The following is a 17,450-nucleotide window of genomic DNA, read 5'->3' on the forward strand; positions in this document are numbered from 1 at the left end:
GGGCCGCGCTATTCGTTTGTTTTACTCTAAACGAACGCGCGCGGACAGGATGGGATCGCGCGGTGGAGTTGGCCTTAGCTATAGCTAGTGCGTGGTGCAGCACCCATACATCCTCCCTATCACAACTCAAGAGGAGGCGCACATCGCCCACGCAAATGCCGGCAATGCTACACGTACAAACAGTTTACAGGCTTTTACAGGGTGGTTAGTCTTCATTGACAACAGATGAGCGGGACGGTCCACTCCTTTGAAAATCAGGGAGGAGGGAGAGATTTGTGATTGATTGTTAGATGAAAAGAGTCTGTAAAAGACTGTAAATCTTTGTATGTGTAGCATTTTTACGCAAATGCCTGATTGTTCCGAGCAAACGCCGTTCTTGGTGCAATCTGCAATTTAGTGCAAAAGAACTTTTTACTACTCATGTGCAAAGTATTAGGTGCTGTTCCGTCAAAAAAGAAAAAGTAGTATTAGGTGCTGTATGTGCAAAGATTGCCGGTCTTCAGCGAGAAAGACGGTGCAAACTGCTGCCTTCCTCACCAGCTGGGCCTTGGTAGATCTAGCAGTGAGCAACGACAACACATGAGTAGGCCCACTGAGACCAGTCAGCGTCTACTGAACCGTTCTTCTTCTATCGTAAGTTTCCACAAAACCCCGTCGCGCACGGCCTCCCCGCGGGCCCACCTCGCGTTGAAACCTCCCTCGTTTCTCATAACCACTCATCAAGTCTCATAAGTCCTCCCTTCCGTCTCCTGCCGCTCGCCGACCCTGTCGCCGTTGCCGTCGCCCTCGCTGGCGTGCGCGGGCGCGATATTTCGCCGAGCACCTCGCGCGCCGCCATGTCCGGCAGGGGGTGCCTCCCGGCGGGCGAGCTCGCCGCGCTGTCCAGGGTCTGCCGCGACGGGGCCGCGGCGGCGCGGCTCAAGACGGGCTCCCTGCTCGCCATCCTCATCACCAGCGCCGTCGGCGTCTGCCTCCCCGTCGCCCTCACCAGGGCCTTCCGCGGCCGGGACGGGTACGCGCGGGGCCTGCTCCTCGTCAAGTGCTACGCGGCCGGGGTCATCCTCTCCACCTCCCTCGTCCACGTCCTCCCGGACGCCTACGCGGCGCTCGCCGACTGCGCCGTCGCGTCGCGCCGGCCCTGGAGGGACTTCCCCTTCGCGGGGCTCCTCTGCCTCGTCGGCGCGCTGCTCGCGCTCCTCGTCGACCTCTCCGCCTCGTCGCACCTCGAAGCCCACGGCCACCAGCAGCCGCAGCAGCAGGAGGACCAGCCCTACGCCCCAATCCCCACCACCAAGAAGGCCCCCGCCTTCGAGCTCACCGGCGAAATGAGCCCCAGGAAACGCGCTTTCTTGGACGAGAGTGACCGCGACGACCCGGCGCCGCGCGACGACCCGGCGCCGCGCGCCGACGAGAATGGCGGCGACCCGGACCGGGACGACGTGGCGCTCTTCGGGCCAAAGAAAGGCGCCCGGCTGCCTCGCAGCGATGAACCCGTGGTCCCTATTGTCGGGTGCCATGGCGCTGGGCATGAGGTGGTGGAGGTCGGGGAGGGGGAGGAGGAGGAGGCGAGGAAGAAGCAGAAGATGGTGTCCAAGGTGCTTGAGATTGGGATAGTGTTCCACTCGGTCATCATCGGGGTCACCTTGGGGATGTCGCAGGACGTCTGCGCCATCCGCCCGCTCGTCGTCGCGCTATCCTTCCACCAGGTCTTCGAGGGGATGGGCCTCGGCGGCTGCATCGCACAGGTCAGAGTCCAACATATGCCGCTCAATTTGGTGTGATGTTTCTGTGCAATTGGAGAATTCATCACTGAATTGTTATGTTATTAAGAGAATTCATCATTGAAAAATTAGTCTAGTACTCCCTCTGTTCACTATTATAAGATGTTCTAAGCTTTTTTCTGATTCGGATGTATATATACGCATTTTAGTGTGTTTGTTCACTTGTTTCAGTCCGTATGTAGTCCATATTTGAAATATCTAAAACATCTTGTATATTTGTGAACGGAGGGAGTACAATTTTGTTCATATTCTGACTTTCAGTGTGAGTGTTGTGCGGCATATTTGCAATGGTATGAATTACGAAGTCGGCAGCTTATTTAAAAAATTTCATGTCAGTGGTGTCTTTCCTGTTGACTGATTTTCTTAAGAAAGACGAGCCTATCATGGACCTGTGGTCATACTTTATAGATTGAGTATAATAATACGTGATTAGCTACCTATGTTGATGTCTAATACAGTATTAAGCTAATGCTTTGCACATACGAACGACAAGGATTTGTTCCCTTGTATGTTGATTTAGATGTTTGTTTCTCTGTCTTTGAGTAATCCTGTCATGCCATTGTTTTAGTTCAGAGTTGGCATGTTTGCCATATACTGTACCACTTTGTCAGCCAAGAAATACTTATAGTTGAATATGATTTGTTGAGCTCCTTGTGTTACCCTGAACCCTCCGGGTAACTTTGGAGGTGATTATCGGTGGAAGGATCCCTGCTGTACAGCGAGCCCTTTTTTCTCACAGTTGCATTTACTTTAGCAGCCAAAGTTTTGAGGCCTCAACTTTCTGTATGATATATACTCATGGAGGCCTAACTGTTTTGGTAGACAATTTTTTCCCTTTCAATTCTGTTCGTCCATGTCCGCGTCCATTTTGTTTTTCCAAATTGGCACTAGATGAGGCTGATGTGTTATGCACAGAGGAGAAGGGGCAGAGGAATAGCACTTGGTAAGTCTTCAAAGTCCTTTTTAATTTGGTGGTATTGCGCTGGAGAGCAATATCCACAAAGCACTTTGACATTGGTAGGATGACTGATCAATTGAAACTGAAATCTCCAGTTTTAGCAAAGGCACTAGTGCAATTCCTATCCTTTTTTCGGAGTCATTGCCATAATGTACTCCCTCCGTTCCGAATTACTTGTCTTGGATTTGTCTAGATACAGATGTATCTAGACTCATTTTAGTGCTAGATACCTCCGTATCTAGACAAATCTAAGACAAGTAATTCCGAACGGAGGGAGTATCAAACAGAGCCACCTGCAACACTCATTTTGTATGTATGTGTGTTAAATAGTCATAACTTTAGATGGTACGACCCCCGTGGAGCAATTTCCAGCTGTATACTTTACCACTTTCTGTATATGTGTATTCGTTTATAGTCATCCATACTTGCCATATGATGATTTGCTTTAGAAGTTCTCCTCTGAAATTGTAGCACCACATAAACACCAGTTAGAAGGGTTTTGTGAAGTTCATTGATGACTGAACGCATACTTGTCTATTTCTCACAGGCTGGTTTCGGAATGGCAACAGTGGGTTACATGTGCATAATGTTCTCAGTGACAACACCATTGGGAATACTTCTTGGGATGGCAGTCTTCCATATGACTGGTTATGACGATAGCAGTCCAAACGCCCTAATAATTGAAGGCCTTCTTGGTTCACTCTCTGCCGGAATCCTTGTCTACATGGCGCTCGTCGACCTCATTTCTCTTGATTTCTTCCACAACAAGATGATGTCATCATCTCTGAAACTGAAGAAGGCCTCTTATATTGCATTGGTGCTTGGATCTGCTTCTATGTCGATATTAGCTCTCTGGGCATAGGCCATAGTGAAATGTATAGAGGGATCATTCTCAGGTTCCACATCTTGCAGTGCATATCTATGGACTCATACTTCCCTATGTATATCTGAAATGACACGTTATGGGGAACTGGAAATGGAAATCGACCAATGCTTCTGTTACTTTGCAGCTTATAACTTATGCCTGTTATACACTAATGTGTATAACCAACACCCTGATTTACCTTTCAGTTGATACCGTGCACTGTAATAGACTGGACTTTTCTTAAAGATGAAACCGGCTACGCTGTTTATATTTTTGCCAAATTTGGAATTCATGTTCAGAAGGAAGGCGCATCCTTGTGTGTAGAGTTAGTAAGTTCTTTGTATAGCTGCAATTTGCAAATTCCGCCTTACTTAATTAAGAATGTTCATCATCAAGTTTCTGCCCAAGAATTGCTCTCCGGGCTAAAGGCTGACATTTTACCACCAGTAAGTATGCCCGCCATGATTTATTTATTTTGAACTATCCCACTATTGCTCATTTTGTTCTGCATTTAGTTTTAAGAGAAAAATACTAATAATTATCCTAGCATTATATTATCATCTACAGGCAAGGTGATAATTTACCATTACATGTGGTAGTGGTTCCGGACAAGGCGGTGGATGCTTGCTTTAACTTGGCAAGTATGCTGCCCTTCATACTTTACAATTATATATCTCTGTATATTTCATGTACAACACCATTAGATCTTGGAGCCATTGATTTTAGTTTATCAAACCTGTCTGAATTCACATTCCTGATAAATTGTTTAACCTAGGTCAATTGCTTGCAAATCTGAAAGCTCCTCTCAATTTCTGCTGCCCTTTGAGATCAATTACCGAGTCATGTCAGTTCTTAAATCGCAATGCAAGAATTCTAAGCTGTTGGAAGTTTTCCAAGCCACGGTGAGAAATGGTCATTAAATTGATTGCTAATGCTCCTTAGATTAAGAACCTAGAAATTTCCTTTCATAACCTTACCAAAATGGCGTCCAAACCAAAGTATTCAGAATTTCAGGTACATAAATGGAGATGTGGTTTTTGAGGTGCACGATGCCTATGGCAGTCTGATTGATGAAGTTGCCCCTGGAGAGGTTAAGATTGGTGAGGCTGAGAGGGCTTCAGGCATCGGACAAGGTAAGTAAAGGTTAGGCCATAATGCTAACATCAAGAGAAAATGCCCCTGGGGAGTTTTGAACTAAGGCTAAAACTGCGACACTTATTTTGGACTAGTGGTTAGCGACATCACCCCTGTGACGCCGCTCAAGAGAGAGTTGTGCACACGTTTTCATTTTAAAAAATACATGGAGTTGTCGCCCCATCTAATTTTTTTTAAAAAAAATCCTCACGTCCTTGTAGAAAAAGAAGTAAAAAAGAAAACAAAAAAAAATGACCAACGCAGCCTACCAGCAATCGTCACTTTGCGTAGCCCTCTATTAAAAAAATATGTGCGATCATCACCTCCATATAAAAAAGAAATAAAATTTAAAAAATTCCTCGCCTTCATCAAAAAATAATATCACAAAAACTTTTTTACCACGACTAACCAGCTTGCGCCACGTGGCATAGCTGGTTGGCCACCCATCACGTGACGCTTAATGGGTTTAATAATTGAAGGGAGTAATAAGTAGTAACAGTAGTAGAACATGTTTGCTTGGGGCTCTTCTGATAATTAAGTGCGACTTCTTTGGGATATTCGATTCTAAGCCCAGGCTCAGCTGCTCCCGAAATCTCAGCCGCCAACTCGCATTCGGATCAGTGCCCCTCAATGTATTCGTAGCTGTATTCCAGTAGGTATTTCGTCTGAAATTTTGGTGGGCCTAGGCGCATTCATTGTGACGGAGGCATCGTCCAGCGGGCGGATCAGGCTTTCGGTGCACGGTCCACCATTCTTCCCGAGCCATCCCAAAAGTCATCCCCTCGAACGAACCTCCATCCGCACCAACTCAGCAGACACCACTCAAAAAAGAATAAAACCAACTTAGCAGACCTTTCTGATGAAAAACTGGCTCTCGCCGATGCTATGATTCATACCTCCTTCGCAGCCACTGCAGATTCAACTTGCGCCGCCGTCGTGCTCCATGCGTCTACTATAGACCCCGTACTGAAGCTGCCCGAGACCTGCAAATGTTGTGGAGAAAATTCCTTATTTGACACTATCTTAAAATCTGCTTCCTTATTTGACACTGGGAAAAAATTTCTTCCCTATTTGACACAAGCTTTAAAATTTATTCCCTGTATGACATTTCCGTTCATTTTGAGCCTAAATGACACCTGAAAAAACTCTTTTGCCCCTCATGTGGTATGTGTGTGGGGGGCAATAGATCACACACGCAGCACCAGTGCGAGGGTAGGAGCACACACGTAGCAACACATACACATGCACCAACACACACGCAACAACACGCACGCGCACGTGTACACACACGCAGCAACACACATGCACGCGCACACACACGCAGCAACACACACACACGCAGCACACACACACATACACACACACGCAGCAGCAGCACACACACAGCCAGCACATAGGCACGCAACAACACACACACACGTGCACGCGCGCACGTACACACGCAGTAGCAAACACACGCAGCGGCGCACATGCACACACACATGCAGCAACAGCACACATGTGCGCCTGCACCCTGTCGGTGATGAACGACACCTATGGGATCACAAGAATCCCTATTACGATTGCGGGCGCAGGGTCGTGAGAAGAGCGGATCAAACAGATAGCACACGGTTCGTTTATCCAGGTTCGGGCCGCGAGGATGCGTAAAACCATACTCCTGCTTTGGTGGATTATATATCAGTGTTCTTGAGCTAGCTATGGGGCGTGAGGAGCTCCAAAAAGCCGAATCCTTCTCCTGGTCGCCTCGGGCCTCCTTTTATAGGAAAAGGGGTAGCCACAGTGGCACACAGGAGGTGGAAAGAGAACAGTGATGCAAGGTTATCCCCCGCATTACATGACAGGGCGCATTTAATGCGTCTTGCCCAGGTGTCCTTGCTTTATCGGGGACGGGGGAGAGCCCTGTCTCGTCCGTCGCTGCTCCCTCTCGTGTTGACACGCGCCTTGGCCAGCGGCGCCCCGGTGCCATGTAGGCAGGCAGGCAGCTGAGGTGGCGCAGTGGTAGGTCTCCACGAAGATCTACATGCCGCCACGCAGGTGCCTGCCCAGCTGGTTGGGTCGGCAGCTGCATGCGAACAGCGGTGGAGGTTTGACTGGCGTGGGCCTGATGGTGGCCCTGCGGGAGTTCTCGGCAAGGGCCTTGCCGGGGCCCCGGCAAGGGTCTTGCCGTGGCGCCTGCTGTCATCCCCGGCAAGGCTCTTGCCGGGGGCCTTGTGGTCTTCCTTGGCTGGGATCCCGCCAAGGATCATCATCTTCTAAAGGGTGTATCTGATCTTGAATGCCTTCACAAAGATCTGCATGCCACCACGGGGATGTCTCCCGAATCCTTGCCCCATGGGGGCAGTGGACTCAAGGGTGACTCACTCCGTAGGTGTGGGGCAAGCTGCCACGGCAAGGGTCTTGCCGGGCTTGCTAGAACCGTCTCCCGGCAAGGATCTTGCCGGGGGATCCACTTCGTCCCCTTTACTCTTTGTGGTCTTGGTCTTGGCGTCGTTCTGCTTCTCCTGAGTTTCGGCCTTACCTTGGCTCACCTCCCTTGCCTTGCCCAGTGTGGTGGTGCCCGTGGCTCAGACTGCCCGTGCACAATTATAGGGGTACAAAAAGTGCACCCCTCTTTTTGTACACCGACAGGAGCCCCCGGGCCTGGGCCACACGTAAGCGCAATTGCGTCGTTGGGCTAGGCCCAAAAACGGTGCGCGGGTAGGCGGGACGGTTTTTACTGCGGTAAGTTTCTTCGCGCGCTGCGCTCCCCATGCTTCCCGCGCGTGGCGCGGCGTGGAGAGGCGTGTGTGACGTGGGCGGCATGCGTGGGGTTGCTTCCCGTGGGCATGCGTCACATCACAGTTAATGTGAAAGGAGGCGGCCCGCGTTTTTCCCCCATAAGAAGGAATAACCGCGGGCGCGCTGCTCACTTTCTCCTCTTTTCCTCGTGCCTTTTCCAATCTCAAAGCCGCTGTTTCCTCTCTTCCTTCCTTCCTAAGCTTCCGCCGTCGCCCGCCGTCGTTACTTCGCCATCCCCCTTCCTCAACCCTCTGAACTTCTTGGTCGCCATGGCTCCCAAATTCGCCAAGGACAAGGGGGTGGCTAAGGGCGCCGGGGCGGTGGAGCCGCCGGCGAGCACGCTGTCGGGGGACCGGATGAAGTCCGCCTTCTTCTTCCCCTCGACGGTTGATGTTCGAGAGCTCCGGGCCTCCTTCAAGCCCCTATGGGGAGTGAAGACGGGGGGAGAGGATTCGGTACACCCGGCGACATGCGTCATTCCTGCCGCTTGCGTTGATCCTGCCCCAAATCGGTACCCCTTCTTCGTTGATTACTTTTCCTGCGGGTTATGCCCTCCTTTCTCCGATTTCTTCTGCGACGTTATGCGCACCTTCGGCTTCCGCCTCTTGGATTTTACTCCGAATGCGGTGGCGTGCACGGCTTTCTTCGCGCATCTTTGCGAAGGCTTTGCCGGGGTGCAGCCCAACACGGCGCTCTTCCGCTATTACTTCTTCCCTCGAATCCAGCCGGGAGGAGCCGTCTCCGGTTGTGTCACCTGGATCTCAAGATCCAAGGGGGCATACCCGGACGGTGCCGCGAAGGAGAGGTGGGAGGAATGGCGTGGCCGGTGGTGCTGGATCGAAGATGAAAACCCGCCGGAATTCTACAAGGTCCGGCGAGTGTCGCCGGTCCGTGGCAGCGATTGGAGCGATGTCGATGCCGCCGATGGGAGGCTCACCGTTGCCACCACCAGGATTCTTCGGCTCACCCAGGCCGGACTCACCCTTGAGATGATCGGGGCGGACTTCATTCGCCGCCGGATCGCCCCGTTACACAACAGGGGGAGGCCAGCTTGGCTCTTCACGAACCCGGCTGACATTATGCGACTCCGCCCCGGTCTTGATCACAACTTCACAGTGCTGGCGCATGCCCACTTCTGCCAGCTGCTTTTCCAGCTTGATGTGTGTCGCGATGGCGAGGTTGAGCGTACCGGCAAGGCCGCGAGGGCTGCCACAAAGGTTGGCAAGGCCCTCAAGGGGCCATTTTTCAAGCTGCTAGCGGGGGTGGTCCCGTTGTGCAACAATTCGCGTCGGTCCGAGATCATCGCCATGATGCCGGACTGTAATGCGCACGGCCCTGTCCCGAGCTGGAAGGAGCCGAAGGTCGAGGATGTGCAGCAATTCTTCGACACCCTGATCGAGGTGTACGTCAACGCCGACGCCGAGCGGTGGCTTATCATGGACACTATACAGGTAGAGCTGGACTACATCGCCACTAGGGCGAGGGAGGCACAGCTTGCCGTGGAGGCCGGCAGCGCCGGAGGCATGGAGGACAAGGCCGCAACGGCGGCGGAGGAAGAGGAGCTCACCCGGTGGGCAGCGGCCTCCGGGGAGGCCAGCAGCGCCGACACTGGGTCTCCGCTCGTCGAAGACGCGGCCGACGAGTCGTCGTCGTCGGAGGAGGACGTGGCGGCGGGCTCGATGCCAGCCAGGGGAAGAGGGCGAGTCCTGCGGCGGTCTGGCTCTGGCGAGCCGGTCCGGCCCGGCAGGGCTACGCGGCCTCAATTGACCCTGAAGGGGTCCAGGCGCCATACGAGGGCCACGGCAGCGAAGAGGCTGATGAGGGCCGCTGAGAAGAAGAAGGCGACAGCCCCTTCCTCATCCGGGCGCGCACAAACCCCGCCGCCTCCTTCGCCTCCTCCGGCAGGCGTTGACTCGGATGATGATGTGGAGCTCCCTTTTGATCTCGGGCCTCTCAGCCCGGAGCGGAAAAGGAAACTGGTGGAAGAGGGGGAGACGGACGACGAGTAAGTTCTTCGTTCCTTACTGTCATTTCCATTTCCTCGAATTGGATCGCTTATCTTGATCCATTTTTGCTTCCGTAGGGAGACAGAGACGTTGGCCCAGAGGGTGAAGAGGGCGAGGACCTCGGCGAGCAGCCAGCCCCCAGCTAGGGCTTCAGAGACACCACTGGTGGTGCTGAGCAGCCCGGACAGCAGCCCCCGGCGCAGCCCCCAGCATAAGTTCGTCACCCTCTTCTTACTCGACATGTGGTAGGTGCTCGATGCCATGATGTTGACCTTGCCGGGTTTGCAGGAGGGGAGCGGCAGCAGGAGGAGCCACAGGGGGCTACTCCTAACACACCACCCCCATCGACTACGCCGCCGCGGGGGGGCGTCCCCGGCAAGGGCATCAGGCACGGAGCCTACACCCATGGAGGAAGAGGGGAACTTGGGCGCTGGTGGCTCTGCCACGGCGCCAAATGCTGGCGGAGAGGGGACTTCTGCTTCACAGCCTGGCACTGGTGAGTCGCCTGTCCTTCGTCTCTGTTTTTTCCTTACTCTTTTCTTGACTTCATTGCTCCCGTTGCTTCCCAGGCCCTCCTTCAACAGGTATGGAGGGCATGGATACCGCTGTTGGGAACATTGTTGAGGAGGCCACCAAGGATGCTGCCGAGGACACCGCGGCGGGGGCCGCCAAGGCGACCGGCGAGGCTTCTGCCGGGGGCGCCAGCTGTGGACCTGCCGGTGAGGCCGGCAAGGCTTCCGCCGAGGAAGAGGTGGTGAGTGACCAGCCTCCCTCCTCCTCAACCTCGGGCCCCGGCAGATATCTGAAGGTGGGCGACGACCTCTTCATCCACCTCCCAGGGGCGTCAAGCCGGGTGCCTGCCGAAGGGGAAGTTTTCGACGGCGAGGTGCTTGCCGCCACTGGGCTCGAGGTGGTTGATGAGCCGGGCGTTGGCGGCGACGGTTCTCCAGAAGAGCAGCTCTTCCGCGCCATGGGGGCCAATTTCCGGAAGCTCCAAGTGCTCTACCGTGCTCGCCTGGACAAGGTCAAGTCCAGGATGGCAACGGTGGACAACGCGAAGGTGGACTTCAAGGCGCGCGTTGCCAAGACGCAGACCTGGTTCCACCAGGCTCGCGAGGAGCAGAGGGCCTTTCAGGAGAAATTGGCCGAGCGCGATGTGGAGCTCACCATGAGGATGGCCGACATCGAGAAGGCCCAGGAAAAGGCGGCGAACTTGGCTGCCGCGGCCGAGACCGCCCGGAACCAGCATCAGGCCACCTTGGATTCCCAGGAAGAGGACCTCACCGCGCGTGAGGCGAAGCTTGCCGCAGTGCTCCGCGGCAAGGATGAGGAGCTCGAGGCCCTTGTCGCGCGGCGGACTTGCGAGCTGGAGCAGAGGCACGAGGAGGCACTCGATGCCCAGGCTCTGGCCCATGCCGGCAAGGTAAGGGAGTTGGAGGTGGCGCAGGACGAGCTGAAAGAGCAGGCCCTCAAGCTGTCCAACAAGAAGAACACGCTCAACAGCGCCTTGGTGGAGGCGCAAGGAGCGGTCATCAGCAAGGCTGGGGAGCTCTCCGAAGCGCAAGACTCCGTCAGAGACCTCAAGCTGAAGCTGGAGGATCTCGAGAAGACGCTGTCGGAGGGCAGAGCTCGGGAGGAGACCTTGGCCAGGAGCCTAGAGGAGGAGAAGCAGCTGCGGGCGGACGAGGCCGCCTCCCACCAGGATTATGTGGCGGGCAAGAACAGATGGATCAGCCGTTTGGAGGAGGTTGCCGGCAGGGTCACCTCACAGTTGGCCACCATGGGGATGCCACACGTGAGGTACGCCCCAGAGCGCAGCGGGACCGTCAACACCAAGTTGACCATGTTCTTCGAGGGCGTCCTCGGAGCCCTGGCTTATCTCCACTTCAACAGGATGGCCACGCTGGCCGAGGAGGCCCGGCGACTTTGCCGGAGGGTCGTGACCAAGGTCCTCACCAAGATGGCATACTGGAATCCCGATCTTGACTTCGCGGCCGTGATGAAGAGCTTGCCGGATGGTGCTGACATCACGGTGCTCAAGGAGCGCATCAAGCCCATCACCGACTGCATCGACGAAATCAAGAGGGTGGAAGGCCAGCATCGGGATTAGGCATCCCGTTCTTCTTCGCCGCTGCGGGTTCCCGACCAAGACAAATTTTATCTTTAGTTAGAACCGCAGCAATGATGTGTTGTAATATAACTTTGCAGTACTCTTAATTTTCATGCATGTTATTTCCCCGTTCAATTCCTCTTTGTATGCGCGCCCTACTCGATTGGGAAGGCTTGCCGGCGCGGAAGCCCCTAGCGGCGCTTTGGGGACGGATCCCCATGGCCAGCCGGGTACGCGTGCTGCCGGACGAGCCACCTTTCCGTTCTGAACGCGGACGCTCGAACTGTCGAGTTTGACTCGAGTCAGAATCGGGGGCGTTGCAGATCGCGGAAGGCTACTCTGCCATTCTCGACGCAGCCGCTTGAGCTGTTGAGCGGACTCGAAACAGGGCAAGGGCGTTGCCGATCGTGGTAGAGCCCCCTGGCGTGCAGGTTTCTCATACAAAGCAAATATCTCCGGGGGGAATAACCTCAAATAAGAAGGATAGCATAAATAAGGGTTTAGTGCAACTTAGCTTCTGTTTGCGATCGCTCGAGTGTCGATCTTCTGGCCCCCTTTCTTCTTCAAGGGTCACGAAGATGGAGTGCCGGGCTAACTGCTAAAGCCGATTCACACAACTGCGCCCCCTACCTGGCGCGCCAAAGATGTCGGTGATGAACGACACCTATGGGATCACAAGAATCCCTACTACGGTTGCGGGGCGCGGGGTCGTGAGAAGAGCGGATCAAACAGATAGCACACGGTTCGTTTATCCAGGTTCGGGCCGCGAGGATGCGTAAAACCCTACTTCTGCTTTGGTGGATTGTATATCAGTGTTCTTGAGCTAGCTATGGGGCGTGAGGAGCTCCAAAAAGCCGAATCCTTCTCCTGGTCGCCTCGGGCCTCCTTTTATAGGAAAAGGGGTAGCCACAGTGGCACACAGGAGGTGGAAAGGGAACAGTTATGCGAGGTTATCCCTCGCATTACATGACAAGGCGCATTTAATGCGTCTTGCCCAGGTGTCCTTGCTTTATCGGGGACGGGGGAGAGCCCTGTCTCGTCCGTCGCCGCTCCCTCTCGTGTTGACACGCGCCCTGGCCAGCGGCGCCCGCGGTGCCATGTAGGCAGGCAGGCAGCTGAGGTGGCGCAGTGGTAGGTCTCCATGAAGATCTGCATGCCGCCACGTAGGTGCCTACCCAGCTGGTTGGGTCGGCAGCTGCATGCGAACGGCGGTGGAGATTTGACTGGCGTGGGCCTGATGGTGGCTCTACGGGCGTTCTCGGCAAGGGCCTTGTCGGGGCCCCGGCAAGGGTCTTGTCGTGGCGCCTGCTGTCATCCCCGGCAAGGCTCTTGCCGGGGGCCTTGTGGTCTTCCTTGGCTGGGATCCCGCCAAGGATCATCATCTTCTAAAGGATGTATCTGATCTTGAATACCTTCACAAAGATCTGCATGCCACCACGGGGATGTCTCCCGAATCCATGCCCCATGGGGGCAGTGGACTCAAGGGTAACTCACTCCGTAGGTGTGGGGCGAGCTGCCACGGCAAGGGTCTTGCCGGGCTTGCTAGAACTGCCTCCCGGCAAGGATCTTGCCGGGGGGATCCGCTTCGTCCCCTTTGCTCTTTGTGGTCTTGGTCTTGGCGTCGTTCTGCTTCTCCTGAGCTTCGGCCTTACCTTGGCTCACCTTCCTTGCCTTGCCTAGTGTGGTGGTGCCCGTGGCTCAGACTACCCGTGCACAGTTATAGGGGTACAAAAAGTGTACCCCTCTTTTTGTACACCGACACATCCACACACGCAACAACACACACGCGCGCTCACACATACCGCATGAGGGGCAAAATCGTATTTTCAGGTGTCATTTAGGCTCAAAATGGACGGAAGTATCGTATAGGGAATAAAATTTAGGACTAATGTCAAATAGGGAAAAAAAACTTTTTAAATCAGATTTTAAGATAGTGTCAAATAAAAAATTTTCTCAATGTTGTGTTACAAACACAGCCTTCATCCTGACAAAATCTTTTCTGGGATGCACACCAACAATGCAACAGCTTGGAAAATGTAGATGCGACGCCCAACATTTTTTCTATCATAATTCTGAAGTTCTACTGAGTTGCTGACTTACAGTACTCCCTTCATTTTTATTTACTCCGTACATTAGAGTTGAGTGAAGTCAAATTTCGTAAAGTTTAACTAAGTTTATAGAAAATAATATAAATATTTATCATAACAAATTTATACTATGTGAAAGTATATTCAATAATAAATCTAATGATGTTGATTTGTTATCGTATATGTTAATATTTTTGTTTATAAAATTGGTCAAAGTTTACAAAGCTTGACTTTGACCAAAGCTAATACGCGAACTAAATAAAAATGGAGGGAGTACAACACTATGCAATACAACAGCACTAAAATTAATAAGCATCGGAGGAACAAGCCTGGAGCATGGCTCACAGCACACACCAGAAAATCCTCGAATCGCACATTACACACGAAATTTTAAATCTTCTCGACTACATCTGTGCACCAACCAGTGGGCGTGTGCACGTGTTCCTGCGTCGCCCTTCCATTCAATAGTTCTTGCACTTTCCGGGCTTGCGGGGCTGTTTAGGTGCATCTCCACGATCAGGACATGTCAGTCCGCTTGTGGCCTTCGCGGGGGCAGATGCTGCAAAACCTGGTACGCTTGCTCAGACCCTCGTGTGGTGATTTCTCCCCCACTGTTCGACGGCCTCCCTACACCCCTCTGCTACTCCAGTGGTGCTAGTCCTTGAAGCGCATTCACGCTGATGGACGCCCCGACACTACCTTCCTGGGCCTCCAAATTTTTGGACGGGGCTCCAAAACATAGCACGAGTGTACACTTTGCTTGCATGCTGCTCTATTGCTAGATTTGTTCTCCTCACGACACCTCCCTGCCACCACCAACACACATCAGTTTTACTGACAATGAAAAATTGAAAATTAATCAGCAACGGTGAATAACGAACAGACACATCAGTTTTTCTGACAATTAGTCATCTACTCTTCGTAGCTTTCCTCCCTCTCACGTTCAATCTGGAGCCTCATATACTGCCTCACAAAAATGTGCATCGGGCTAGCAGGTGGCATATAACCCTTCAACATGTTTCCACTTCATTGGGTGCTTGTAATTTTAGTGCAGAACACACATTTTAGTACAGCTTAGCTCACTTAGTTCGGATTTCATATATCTGGGTCATGTATGGGCTTCCTCAAATTGTATTTATCAAGCAGCATATCCATGCGGACTCGAACTCATCGATCGTCAACATGTGATTTATAAACTTATAGAACTCATCCCTGAACTCGTTATTCTTCGAATACAGAGGGCCTAGGCTCTCCTTCGCCTTCTTCTTATGTACCGCACGAACTGTTATTCTCCGCTTCCGGCTTCCCCTGCAGCACACACACATTCAGCTGCCAAAGAAGGCTCTAGTCAGTACAAGCCATCGACTCAGCAATCAGAAGAAATTTACAACAACAGTGCAATTCTCACCGAGCAGCCACAAATAATTTCCTGCATCAACTTCATCCTCTCAGCATTCGATCTGCTTTTGCCATACCTAATCCCGAAGGAAAAAGCTTACTGTCATCCGGTGGATTGTAGTGGCCGCGTCCGCCACCTCCGCTGCATGACACGCGTCCAAATAAAGGCTTGCATGTCATCCTTTATCGAACACGCTTTCGAAACAGAGGCTATGTTTCTGAAACAAATGCGGTGTTGCAATTGTTTACGACGGGTCTAGTTTTGCAACAAAGCAAAGCCCAAAAATATTTCTACAACATGACATATGTTACAAATATTTTGCGCAACACAACTTCTGTTACAATTTTTTTTACAATATATGTGCTGCAAATATTTCCGCAGCATCACCTATGATCTTTGTTGCAGAAAATATTTCTATAATAAACTCTGTTGTAAATAAAATTCTATAGATGTTTCTGCAACACGATCTTTGTTGCGGAAAATATTATAACAAACTCTGTTGCAAAAAAAATCTACTGACATTTCTGCAACATGCTCTTTGTTGCAGAAAATTTTACAACATAATCTATACTGAAAAGGTTAAAATGCCCGTCAGACATTTGATGACATTGGTGTGAGGGGGATTTTTTTGTTTGTGCAACAGGCCTCTTGTTGCCAAGGGAACCAGCACACAACACTATGTTTGTTGCAACGGGGCAAGAGCAAAGGTTTTTTTCTATAACAGAAATCTTGTTTCTGAAACACAGACCTTGTTTCAAAAAAAAAAAACAGTTCGGCAGGTGCGCAACACAAGCTTTGTTGCAAAGGTTGACGCACGCTCAATGAAAGAAGATCAGACTGTTGGCTTGCTCATGATCCTACGGCTACTAAGGCGGCGGATGTTTTCTAAATATCACCCGGCAGACGCATAGCTGCCCCCAATCCCAAAGCGAATCTCCCAAGAATACAAGTTGTAAAAGTCGTATGCCTCACCAAGTGAATCAAAACTCAATCCTCGATGCGCAAGGTGCCCTGTCAGGTCGTGCAATACTAAGCCTCAACCTCGAATTATGTAAGGAGTCGCTTCAGTTTTTCTATTTTTCAGTGCATATACCACCATCACCCACAACCACACACACATGTCTGCATCCACTAATTACTGATTTAACACAAAACAGCAGTGGAGTTCATGGCCCAAAGGCAATGTGCAGTTTTAACCAAACAACTGATCAATGTATTACTACCTTTTAGTCAGCCGGGTGCTTCAGGATTCTTCCTGTTAGTCGACTGTGCCGACCTGATTGGAGATACATTATTTCTTCATCGCCCCACCGGCCTGGTCTACGAACACTGAAGCGCCCCTAGAACCAATCTACGGAAAAAGGAGCATGGATAAGCGAGGAACTCACCGGTCAACGGGATCCAACAGGAACTCTAGCCGCTCTTCTGTCGTTGCCGCACAAGCCGCCGCCGAGAGCAGGGGAACGAGGGTTTGCAAGCCTTCCTGACCCACTAGAACAGTCCACAGAATTTTCAATTCCCAGACCCGCGGTACATTTACGACTAAAAACGGCCTAGGTTTCCCGCTGACGTACTGGACTAACAATCCGGGCCAGGGCACAACACACCATCGGCCTCCTGGTACACGGACCAGGAACGGAACAGGGCTGACGGGTGTCCACCGCTACTAGCAGGGCCCGCCAGCGCGCACTGTTACCGCACGTATACGCGCAGTATCCTAATTTTCCTGCGCTCAGACTGACACGGCAGACCTATTTTCTAGGATCCCAAAGCAGCAGCGGACGCTAGCAATTTCGGGAGCATATGAGCTCGAGCACCGAATCGCTGCTTCCGACCTCTTTATGCTACTGCTTTGTGTAAGGCTGATTGTAACGGGAAATATCATATACTAGTATCATGCATATGATACTAGTGTGTGATACTACCTCCTTAATGCATAGTAATCATATATTAGTATCATGTGGTATTTTATTTATTGTCATGCATGACACAAAGTAGCATATCATTTATTATGACACGGTATCATGATATGATATTACATTCTCTCTTTCTTCATTTAATGTTATGCCACCTCATCAAAATTGCTTAGTTGGCATGCATGATACTACCTATGATACTACCATTACGACCAGCCTAAAGGAAAGGTAGTTTGGGTGATAGTACGAGCACTAATTACGAAAATGCTAACATCAAGAGAAAAGGACGGCACATTCAGTAAATAGCCGTCCAGTTTAGAAAGTAGAGACTGCTCATAGATAATACCCTAAAGCCTTTTGTTGTACTTTTTTTCATGCAAAAAGTGGCAAATGCCAGACTTGTGGAACTGAAGAAT

General features: G+C 51.8%; 1 protein-coding gene across 1 annotated transcript; it reads left to right on the plus strand.

The window, feature by feature from the left end:
- Positions 1–731: 731 nt before the first annotated feature.
- Positions 732–3,872, plus strand: LOC119366054 (zinc transporter 6-like). The gene is made up of 2 exons (XM_037631719.1): positions 732–1,745; positions 3,287–3,872. The coding sequence occupies exons 1-2, from the start codon at positions 837–839 to the stop codon at positions 3,599–3,601; spliced, it is 1,224 nt and encodes a 407-aa protein (XP_037487616.1). The 5' UTR covers positions 732–836; the 3' UTR covers positions 3,602–3,872.
- The last annotated feature ends 13,578 nt before the right edge of the window (positions 3,873–17,450 follow it).

The sequence above is a fragment of the Triticum dicoccoides genome, chromosome 1A, assembly GCF_002162155.2.
Source record: "Triticum dicoccoides isolate Atlit2015 ecotype Zavitan chromosome 1A, WEW_v2.0, whole genome shotgun sequence".
NCBI lineage: Eukaryota > Viridiplantae > Streptophyta > Magnoliopsida > Poales > Poaceae > Triticum > Triticum dicoccoides.

What these genes read in the sequence shown, in the direction of transcription:
- LOC119366054 (XM_037631719.1), top strand. Translation starts at nt 837, where the DNA reads ATGTCCGGCAGGGGGTGCCTCCCGGCGGGCGAGCTCGCCGCGCTGTCC. An exon ending in TCGGCGGCTGCATCGCACAG is followed by an intron (nt 1,746 to 3,286) that starts GTCAGAGTCCAA and finishes TATTTCTCACAG; the next exon opens with GCTGGTTTCGGAATGGCAAC.